Source organism: Hippoglossus hippoglossus, chromosome 16, assembly GCF_009819705.1.
Source record: "Hippoglossus hippoglossus isolate fHipHip1 chromosome 16, fHipHip1.pri, whole genome shotgun sequence".
In the NCBI taxonomy this organism is placed as follows: domain Eukaryota; kingdom Metazoa; phylum Chordata; class Actinopteri; order Pleuronectiformes; family Pleuronectidae; genus Hippoglossus; species Hippoglossus hippoglossus.
Window position 1 is genome coordinate 21,791,834 of NC_047166.1, and position 11,375 is coordinate 21,803,208.

The window sequence follows — 11,375 nt, forward strand, 5'->3', positions numbered from 1 at the left end:
ACTGATTGTAACATTTCCTCCCTTGACGTGTAGCTGCAGTGGAAATATTTTGTGGATTAACGTGCCTTAAAAGCTATGACAAAACAACGATTAAAAAACATATTGAGACATAATGTTTATGATGTTTATTTTGGAAACAAAAACTCGGAACACATCATCTGTTTATGTTTGTAGTCACCAGTTTCTGATTTTCATTTGTTCTTACACCACCAGGGGAAAAAGACGAATTGCAAACATTGTCGGGAGGTGAAACCCTGAGCATTTCTACATGAAGTGATTCTCGGACGAGGTCTTTGCTTACGCCTCACCCTCCGCTTGTGCATGTTGGTGTAATGCAGAACTCTGAACACATTGCACTGAGTCCCCTGTTGTGTAAGACCGATGAATCAATGTGTCCTCTTCCTCCGTCAATGTGTGTGTCTGTTTGTGTAGATTCAGAACATGACAGTGAGGACACTCTAACTTTATGTAATCGGCACTCTCAACGTTTGATAATGAGAGGAAGCAGGGTGAAGCCACATTCCCACTTCTGCTTTTCATTCCTCAACTCCATCTCTTGAACAAGCAATTGGTCTGTTTGCTTTAGCGGGTGAGTACTTTTCACTTTTATACTCTTTGTTTGACATTGTGCTGTCCCCAGAATGTAGAGTAATGAACCGTGTTGTGAATCATCATGTTCTAGGCAGATTTTAACGATGGAAAGTTGGATGCTGATGATCCTTGTTATTATGCCAGGTAAGGAAATGACAACACACAATGATTGTGTATCGGATGTTATCTATACCTATAAATTTAACTCGTGGATTTGTCATCATTTTTGCCTGAAGGTGTTTGGAGTGGAGAGTGGAGCGTGACCTTCGAAGATCAGTGTGCTTTGAGAGGGGGGTCAGTAGTTATGAAGTGCAGCTATAACTACCCTAGGTCTCAAAGAGTCACTCAGGTGGACTGGTCTAGAGCCCTGTTTACATCTGGCAGGGGGCGGCTGCATCACCTTTCTAGTCTCCCTTCGCCCCCGGACTTTGAATACGTGGGTAACCGAAATGGTAACTGTAGTCTGAAGATCAACAACGTACAACCCACTGATCAGGGACAATACTATTTTAGTTTTGTGACAACATTAGACAGATGGACAAGCAAAAGCCATGCTTATTTGTATGTTAAAGGTAACAAAAAATAATAATTATTAATTTATAGATTTCTCATGAATAAAGAAAATTGAGTAAAATAGAATTTTTTTCTGTTTCTGTACCTGGACCAGAGTTAACCGCTGTGTTAAAGCCGAGCACTGTGAAAGAGGGAGATGTTGTCAGGCTGACCTGTGTGTCAGAATGTCCTACACCTAAAACCATTGTCTGGTTTAAAGATGGACAGCCAGTGTGGAAACCAGAGTTCTCGGTGAGGAGAGAGGATGCTGGGAGCTACTTCTGTGCTGTCCTGGAACAAGAGACAGTCAGATCCAACTCTGTGACTCTGAATGTTCAGTGTAAGTACACTATTAACACTGAATCTCAATTTATAGGCTTTTTTCCACAGCACACCTGGCACCATACTATGTAAAGCCCCATTTCCAATGGTCAAAAAACCCACTAACCCCCAATAACCTCCAGTTACATTCGGCTTCTGCCTGCAATTGGAATTCACTTATTCACTCCGGGGTAAAATGACTCCGCAGTAGACACTGGTTTTATATGCTCTGATCAGCAGTGATGGAAATGTGACAACCGGGTGAACGAGTTAATTTTGCAAGACAGCAGGGTGAGAGAGTGCCTCAGTTTTCGGCACATTTGTTATGTTGAACATGACACACCGGCGAAAAAACAACAAAATAGATACTCCTCCACTGGCAATGGCCTATTGCTCCGTTACAGGGATACAGTTTTGCAGTTTTACCTGGGAGCCTTTTAAACTGTTGCTCAGGAGGCAGAGTGGGTTGTCCACTAACCAGAAGGTTGATCGATCCCTGCCTCCTCCGGTCCACATGCTAAAAGTGTCCTTTGGCAATATAGTGAACCACTAATAACCCCTGATGGCTTTGCTGACTATGTGACAGATGAATGACTGGCTACAGTTAGCAGTAATAGTTAAACTGGATGCTGAATAGGAGGCTGTTTATCCAACACTGGAAGTTTTATTTTAACTTTAGGTCATTTTAGTAATTATTTAGGGTTTTAGTATTTTTTATGTCTATACCAAGTCCCTGTAAAAAAAAAAAAAAAATTAATCTAGCACTCAGTTGGGCACATACCTCCATCAAAGCACTAGATTTGTTTTTTATTAGGATCCATGAATCATCGTCCTATCTCACAATGTTAAAGAAAGCAAAATAAAGTTGTAGAAGTAGACAAAAAAAGAATTTCCTCTTGCACAATCTGAACAATACACAGTACAAACTTTAATAAATATATATAATAAAATCTAATGTACGTGAATTACTTTGAGATAAATAAAATTAAAGAAAAACTAATAAAATAATAACTTGTTATCTCCCTGTTGTCCTCCAACAGAGTTAAGTAAATAACCAGGAATATTGTATCATCGCTTCATGCAGTAGCATACGGTTTATTTAACCTAATACTCATTCATTATGTCCTGACTTCATTTCTTTGTCTGCCTGGCTAAAAATCCCTGATGCTCTTTCTATCAGATGCTCCAAAGAGAGTAACCCTGTCGTTGAGTCCACCAGGAGACGTCGTCAAGGGAAGTTCAGTGACTTTCAACTGCAGCAGTGATGCCAACCCACCTGTGAGGGACAGAGGATACAGCCTGTATATGGACGGACAGTTTATCAGTTCAGGGCAGGAACACACCATCTCTGACCTGCAGCCCAGACACAGTGGACTGTACCACTGCCAGGCCTGCAACAATGTTAGCTGGAGGGGCGATGACCTGATGAACTCAACCGACTTTCACCTGGATGTCCTGTGTGAGTGTAAAGACATGTTGCAATGAGACGTCTGGTCTCATGTATGTGTTTCTTCGATAGATAGACAGATAGATAGAGATGTTTTTTCTCATCTTGTGTCAGACTTTAAAATGACAAATGACAAAGTTGGAAATTCTCAGTCATCTACTTCCTCAGTTTCAATGTTGCCCCAGTATTATCAAGATGTGTCAAAGAGTCCTGAGAGGAAACATTGTGAAAGGCTCTGAGGGAGAGGAAGTGCTGATTAAATTGTTCATGTTGACTAATGCTTACACAGTAGCCCACATGTACATCAACCTGACCAGCCTCCTGATATTGGTGGTCAATACAGGAGAAAATAATTTTAACAGATTAACCTGATTACCTGAAAAGAGATTGTGCCAAGAAGAAATTGTCATATTTTGGAGAAAATGTTATCAATGAGCATATTTGAACAAAAATGAATAATTTAAGACGTGCAAACACATTGAGTGTCCATCAGCTAAGGACACTCGTCTGCTTTAACCATGTGTGATAGGTTTTGCTCAACCAAAGAGAGTTTGTTCTATTTTAAATATTCTTTGAGGCCTGAAAAGGTGAATGCATCCAACATCTCACAGGAAAAAGTGTAAATCTAAAATTTACTGATTTATTTTTGTCTCCTGTTACTCCTTAACCATCTCTTGTTAATTTCTTTAATCATGAGACCCTCAGATTTGAGGAGCCCAGATTAAAAAAAGCTGCACTGTTATCTCTTGTCTCATTATTCCACATGCGCTGTTTGTCCTTGTTCTCAGACGGCCCAATGAACATGTCAATTTTAGTGGATGATCAACAATTTGCTGAGGGCAGCAGTGTGAATCTGACCTGCAGCAGTGTGGCCAACCCTGAGGCCGACAACTACACCTGGTACAAGAGGACAGACTCTCCCAGCTCCAGCTCATGGCTCCAGGTGGGCTGGGGACAGGTGCTGTCTCTTCCCTCTGTGGAGGCGTCCCACACTGGACGCTACCTCTGCCAGACCAGTAACAGTGTGGGGGAGGGCAACTCAACTGATCTGCTGGTGACCATGAAAACAGAGGACCGCGGTTCGTGCTGCTAAAAAATAAAACTTCATCATTGTGTTAAACAGAGCGGCGTTAGGTTTGTCCTCTTCTAATCAAACCCTACTGTGTGCTCCTCCTCAGGCAGCCAGATGCACCTGATCATAGCCGGAGTTGGAGTCATTGTTTTGGTGACTCTTGTGGTAGCACATCTTTTGTACTGGTGAGTCAATAAATGTTAGTAAGAGTGAATGTGACACAGCCGTTTACATATATTGTCTCCACATCTCTTATGATGATGAACCTTTGTGATGTGTTCCACCTAAATGTTGTCACCGCTGCACTGTGTGTGTCTCCTGTACTGTACATGTAAAAATGTGTGTGTGTGGGGGGGGGGGGATTTATTGAAATATGCTGCTGCTGCGTTTCCCATTATTACAAAACAACTTCTTTGAAATGTGAAGCCACAGGATTGAGAAACAATCGAGAGAGATATGGAGTGAATTTGGTAACAAATGTGGGTTGTTTGTTGTTGTTTTTTACAGGAAAAAACGAACCCGTGTAGCGAAAAAAGTGAGTACATTCAAAAAAAGTCCTCAAATAAACGATCTGAACTTTATTAAACTCTTGTGATTGACTGTCAGTTATGCAAGGGTCAGTGGAAAGTTTGACTTCCCATTCAAGCACTAACACAGATCAAAACTAGTCATGAGTCACCTTATGAAACCACATGTAAATTCACTGGATCCAGATTTTTATTTGGATGTGCAGCAAAGTGCCCATACTCATAAATATCAGTCCCATAAATATGACCAATTTTTTTCATCAAGATCAAGATCCATAAATTATTCCCTGCGTGGGAAAATGTAAAAAAGAACTGCCCAGTCTCGTAATGTTTGAAAAAGCTTTTTTTAATTCCTGGATCTGCCCCTTAATCATTATCCGCACCAAACTTTCATGGGTTCTTCCCGGACCTATACCACATTCTTCCACCAAGTTTCATGGGGATCCGTCCAGTAGTTTTTGCGTTGTTCTGTTAAACAACAGACAGACAAACAAACCTTCATTGGCAAAGGTAACTAGAAGAGCACTCAGTAGAGCACATACTTCCACCAAGGCCCAACAGTCCCCTAAATCAAGCTGCACCAACACACACTCAGATATCCCTCCTCTTAGTATGCCAGATTTTTTAAATCAAGACTCATGAATTGTTCCCTAAGAACCTAGTGAAAATGTTTTCACTAAGTCCTATATTGCAATGTTAGTGTCTTGAAACCATCTTACCCTTTGTCTGGATTGGCACCTAAATTTAATGGAAATATTTGTTTATTCCTGCTGAAAAACAAACAAACCAACAGACAGGGGCAAAAACATGACCTACTTTTGAGGTAAAAATTGAATGATTTTTTTTCCTAACCTTATTTTATACCTGCCTTTTGTTGTTTCCTCTGCAGCGGACTGCGTTTGGCGCCAAGCTCAGTGGAGAAGGCTTGAGTTCTTCAGCCACAGAAGATCAGCTGGACACGGTTTACGCCAACATCCAGACATTTCCATCCTCTCGTCCAAGGAACACAGACCACAAACATTACGTAAATGTGGTCCACGAACATGCATGAGCAAATGCAGAAGATACAATACAATATATTTTAAATAAATTGACTGTGCATGTTCTCCCTTCAGGTTCCCTCTTCTGATGAAGCTGAACTTATCTATACAACAGTGGCCATCAAACCCAGAAACAGCAGAGCTCCACAAGAGTCCAGGTAGGTTCACTGACCAAACATTTAACATCAGTGTTGTGCAATAATGCATTAAACGTGATACCATAAAATGGTGTGCCTTTCGGCATTCAATAAATTTGGTTATCAAAATAAAATATTGAATATTAATATTAAAAATATTAAATAACTTTAATTGATTAAAGTTACCTCGGGGCACCACCCTTCAAAGGAAGGGAAAAGATAGCCAATTTATTGATTAAGTCTCATAAAAGTACTAACTACAAATTTGGAACTCTGATTAACAATTAAATTAATAACTATAATCAAAATTACCATCTAGATAGTTAGCTAAGCTAAGGATATAGAGTTCTTGACAGTGTAGAGGTTGGCAAAATTCACTTATGCAACATTAATGAAAAAACATTTGTGAAAGAAAAACATTTATTATGAATATAATAAAGTATAAAAAAAAAACACAAATTACTAACGGTGTACTTACTAAACAAAGATAGGTATGTGAGTATGCATGTGTGTGTGTCTGTGTGAGTCAGCGTGCTTCCAAAATGGCGGCTGGCCACTTTGAAGATAACACCCTTCCCCCTTTTTGGAATGTTTACGACATGTAGCGGGGGGGGGGGGGTCAGAGATAATTAGGTGAAGAGACATGCGTGTGTGCCAAATTAGAGAAAGTTACCAGATGCATGCAAGGAAAGACTGAAGAGCATAACTAACATTAACTTTCAAATAACTTGTAACCACAATATCACAACAACACAAATCAAACTTATAAACATCACACAGAATCGAATAAACAGTCTTTGCTTAGCCTAGTATGATTATTAAGCCCAGTTGTGTTACCCGTCCATGGAAAGGGAAAAAAAAGGTTGCTGTGCAGTTCGCAGTTCTGTGAAATCGTCTTGCTGGTTGTGTGGCTACTGCCTTCGTGGTTCTGTTGGTCAGTTGCTCTTTGAAGTTCTCCTGCAGGACATCGCGTCGCTGCTAGGAGGTTGGTAGAGCTTGGTTTGTGAGGAGGTTTCCTTGGTGAGATGAGCTGGAAGCTGCACCTTTGTGCTCCTCTCGAAGAGTTGGATGGAAAGAGAAGATGTGAGCTGGAGAAGCCAGGCTTCTCCCCTCGGCGATGCAGGAAAAGAGGCTGGGCAGCCTTCTCCCCTTGGAGGGATTGTAGAAAAAGAAATAGAAGAGAGGGGGAACAGGCCTTATATTGGCCCAGTGTGTCAGGGTTGGTGAGGCAGATGGAACCAGGATGCAGAGTTTAAACTTAAAGAGTTTTTTTAATGAAAAGTCTTTAACAGAAAAATAACAAGAATAAACGCAGGAATCTCAAAAAGGTCAAAACTGAAGAAACAAAAGCACACGGGAGAAAACACAGGAGGCTTACACAGGAGAACAGGACGGGAGCTCATGAGACACGGGATACAGAAACACAGGAGGACAGGACATAATGACGACGATCCGACAAGGACAAAAGGAGAGCACAGAGACTTATATCCACACATAGGGAAGGCAGGGGCAATTTGACACAGGTGAAACACATGAGGACTGGTGCAGACAATCACAGACAGGAAGTAAAACTAGACACTAGACACAAGAACCCAGACAACAAAATAAAACAGGAAGTGAAGAGAGAAAACACACTATGAACAGAGACAAACAACTCAGACAAACATAAACACAAGGAAGTCAAGAAACACAAGGTAATAACAAAACCGAAAACTCTCTTAATAAAGAAGAGGACAAAATAAATCAGAATCAGAATCAGAAGTATTTATTGCCAAGTAGGTTTACACCTACCTGGAATTTGCCTTGGTATATAGGTGCATACAAGGAACATAAAACATAAAAACACAATAAGTACTACACACATGAACAAAAACAAACAAATATAAAATAAAAAGATATATATAGAAAAAAATATATATAAAGTAAATGCAAAATGCAAAACAGGAGTGCAATGAGAATGTGCAATGTGCAGTTTAATGTGTGTTAATGTAACACAGACTTGAGGCGTGGGGGCGGGTTAAGGGTCCAAGTCAGGTGGGGGTCCCGGGCCTTGTTGATAAGACCAACTACAGCCGGGAAGAAGCTGGTCTTGTGGCGTGAGGTTTTGGTCCTGATGGACCGCAGCCTCCTGCCGGAGGGAAGTACCTCAAAGAGTTTGTGACCCGGGTGGGAAGGATCGGCCACAATCATACCTGCCCGCCTCAGGGTCCTAGAGGCAAACAGGTCCTGTAGAGATGGCAGATTGCAGCCAATCACCTTCTCAGCAGAACGGATGATACGCTGCAGTCTGCCTTTGTCATTGGCAGTGGCAGCAGCGTACCAGATGGTGATGGAGGAGGTGAGGATGGACTCGATGATGCAGGTGTAGAAGTGCACCATCATTGTCTTTGGCAGGTTGAACTTCTTCAGCTGCCGCAGGAAGTACATCCTCTGTTGAGCTCTTTTGGTGAGGGAGCTGATGTTCCGCTCCCACTTGAGGTCCTGGGAGATGATGGTGCCCAGGAAGCGGAAGGACTCCGCAGTGTCGACTGGGGAGTCTCTCAGGGTGATGGGGGTGGGTGGGGCTGGGTTCCTTCTGAAGTCTACAACCATCTCCACTGTTTTCAGAGCATTGAGCTCCAGGTTGTTCTGACCACACCACGTCACCAGATGGTCAATCTCCCACCTGTAGGCGGACTCGTCCCCAGCAGAGATGAGCCCAATGAGGGTGGTGTCGTCCGCGAACTTAAGGAGTTTGACGGACTGATGACTGGAGGTGCAGCTGTTGGTGTACAGGGAGAAGAGTAGAGGGGAAAGAACACAGCCTTGAGGGGAACCGGTGCTTATGGTCCTGGAATCAGAGACATGCTTCCCCAGCCTCACGTGTTGCCTCCTGTCAGACAGGAAGTCTGTGATCCACCTGCAGGTGGAGTCAGGCACACTCAGCTGGGAGAGCTTGTCCTGTAGCAGAGCCGGAATGATGGTGTTGAAGGCAGAGCTGAAGTCCACAAACAGGATCCTGGCGTAGGTTCCTGAGGAGTCCAGGTGCTGGAGGATGAAGTGAAGGGCCATGTTTACTGCATCGTCTACAGACCTGTTGGCTCTGTAGGCAAACTGCAGGGGGTCCAGGAGAGGGTCAGTGATGGCTTTGAGGTGGAGCAGCACAAGGCGCTCAAATGCCTTCATCACCACAGAGGTCAGGGCGACAGGTCTGTAGTCATTGAGTCCAGTGATCTTAGTTTTTTTGGGGACAGGGATGATGGTGGAGGTCTTGAAGCAGGCTGGTACGTGGCATGTCTCCAGTGAGGTGTTAAAAATACAGACTCAGAATACCAAAACCCTTACACGGTGACCTCACAGGTCATGGGGCCCAGAGTGACCAATAGGAGTTGAAACTTGTGTCCCTGGGGGGTTTTCACACCTCTGTGTGACGTTGATGCCCCCTGGGAGACTGAGTTCCGGAGGGTCTGGTTTTCTCCAGAACAAAGGGACATGCGGCTTCAGGCTTTTGACTCCACATATAGGCCGAACTTTGTTTTACAAATTCCATGTCCCGACAACAGCATTAAATTCTATTATTCACTGTCGGTCAAGTCTAGTGATGTCTGTAGCCCTCAGTCATTGTTACTGTGCAGTCTCAAATTCCCAAATTGTGAAATAAAACCTTGACTGTCACAGAGAAAAATGAAACATTTCTATTTTTTGAGCTGTAGCCAGGACTTTACAGTAAATGAGGTAATGAGTGGATATTCCTTCCTCAAATAATCTATTGTTATAAACTACTTTTTTTTAATGTTTATTTCACCTCCTAATCACATGGGGGTAGCTGTCAACTGCAGTCTCACAGCAACAAGGTTCCCAGTTTGAATCCCAGTTTGTGGCCTGTTTGGAGTTTGCATGTTCTCCCCATGTCTGCCTGGGTTTTCTCCCTCAATTCACCATAGGTGTGAATGTGAAGTTGAATGTTTGTCTCTGAATGTTGGCTCTGTGATACTTGAGTGACTTGTCCAGGATTGGCTCCTGTGACCCTCAAGGGATGCACGATATAGATAATGGATGAATCGACTGATAGATGAAAATTAACAGCACCAAAACCCAAAAGAATATGTGGCTGAATTACTGTAATAATTATGTAGCTGAAATATTAGGATCATCCTTTAGTTCAGTCGTTCTCAAATTTACAATCAATCAATCAAATATTATTTGTATAACCACTATTCGCAAATTGCAATTCGTCTAATAGGGCTTAACAAGGTGCGACATCCTCTGTTCTTAACCCTCAACAAGAGTAAGGAAAAACAACCCAAAAATACCTATTAACAGGGGAAAAAACTTGGAGACCTCAGAGAGAGCCACACTTGAGGGATCCCTCACCCAGGACGGGCAGAAGTGCAATAGATGCCACGCGTAACTGAACACATCAACAAAATAAGAGTATTTACAACATTGATTAGAAAAAAAGTTCATTTTTTTGGTTTTATTTCAGGAGGGGTACGACATTCAGGACCAAAATACTCAAACATTCTCTCAGTGTGTTACTTATGGAGGAAATTATAGTGCAAAAAAGTATTCCCCTTTGCTGGGGACCCCCTTCAACCTCTCAAGGACCCCTTAGCGGTCCCTGACCCACTTTGAGAACCCCTGCTTTAGTTCATTCAATCACTTGTATCTTTACATTGACACGTCAAACAGTCATAATAGGTCTGAATCAGACGGAATTTGCTTTGCTTTCTGTCTAAAAACACCATGAAACCGTTCACTTATTAAATCTGTTTGAAATAAATGACCTAATTAACATTTAAGAAATCCTACCCTCACATCTAATGTAGTTTAAAGTAAATATTATTCACATGTGTAAAATGTGTTACCATGGAATGTGAACTTCTGAAAACGACACAAAATCACAAACATTTTTCCAGAGGACTTGACCTCAGTATCTATGTTTCTGCAGCACAAACTGTGATTTTATCCTGTGTAAAAAATAAAAAGTTGAATAAAAGCAAAGGTGGTGGTGTGAGGTGTCAATGCTGCTGTGAACCTGCCATTATCAATGTAGACACAGTAACACCATCTGATGCGTTGATGCTCATTAACATCATCATTTTCTCCTCAGGGCCACAATAGGAGAGAGCGAGGATTCTGTGATCTACTCGACTGTGGTCAAATCCAGCTGATCCGATGTGAATAGAAGAACAACAGCCTGGAGCCCAGTGTTAGTTAAAAGGTTGAAAATGCTTCATTCTTTTGTTTTATGATGTATTTATTATACCACTTTGTTCTTTCATGGTTTAGTTTACAGTTGCACTTACTAAAGTAGGTATTTCATATAATATGACTATATTTGATAACGCTACCACAGAGATTGGTGCTGTTGTGTTTATGAGACTGCAAACTATAGTATAATTATATATGCAGCAGTGTAGAGAATATTTAATAAGAATAAATTGGACTTTATCACACAGTAACTGTGGGCAAGTTGCTTTTAATTATGACTTCAATACAATACTCAATGCAACAATTTACATCTTACAATACTTATTTCTCACATCACATTTGCTATAAATGCACACATACTGTACATCAGAAGCAAACATGCCACAAACAGTTTAAATGTAGATATTAGTGCTCACATCCCATTCTTTATTCAGGCCAGGTGAAGGACACTCACACAGTGTTAGCTACAGGTACTCAGAGGTACAGTAAAGTCTT

The 11,375-nt window shown here is 41.7% G+C and overlaps 1 protein-coding gene across 6 annotated transcripts; it reads left to right on the plus strand.

Moving 5' to 3' along the window:
* Positions 1-455: 455 nt before the first annotated feature.
* LOC117777536 (B-cell receptor CD22-like) lies at positions 456-11,129 on the plus strand. Of its 6 annotated transcripts, none has more exons than XM_034612382.1 (11): positions 459-589; positions 683-735; positions 828-1,163; positions 1,259-1,483; positions 2,645-2,923; positions 3,700-3,990; positions 4,090-4,168; positions 4,491-4,518; positions 5,400-5,534; positions 5,626-5,708; positions 10,780-11,129. In XM_034612382.1, the coding sequence occupies exons 2-11, from the start codon at positions 696-698 to the stop codon at positions 10,838-10,840; spliced, it is 1,557 nt and encodes a 518-aa protein (XP_034468273.1). In that variant the 5' UTR covers positions 459-589; positions 683-695; the 3' UTR covers positions 10,841-11,129. The 6 variants fall into 6 exon arrangements, with proteins under 6 accessions (XP_034468278.1, XP_034468276.1, XP_034468273.1 ...); XM_034612384.1 differs by lacking the exon at positions 10,780-11,129 and adding an exon at positions 9,227-9,576 and having other exon boundaries at positions 5,626-5,738; XM_034612383.1 differs by having other exon boundaries at positions 460-589; positions 687-735.
* Positions 11,130-11,375: the final 246 nt, after the last annotated feature.

Coding starts and splice junctions, on each gene's coding strand:
- LOC117777536 (XM_034612382.1), top strand. CDS start 696: ATGGAAAGTTGGATGCTGATGATCCTTGTTATTATGCCAG. Junction 736..827: donor GATCCTTGTTATTATGCCAG/GTAAGGAAATGA, acceptor TTTTGCCTGAAG/GTGTTTGGAGTGGAGAGTGG. Junction 4,519..5,399: donor GAACCCGTGTAGCGAAAAAA/GTGAGTACATTC, acceptor TTTCCTCTGCAG/CGGACTGCGTTTGGCGCCAA.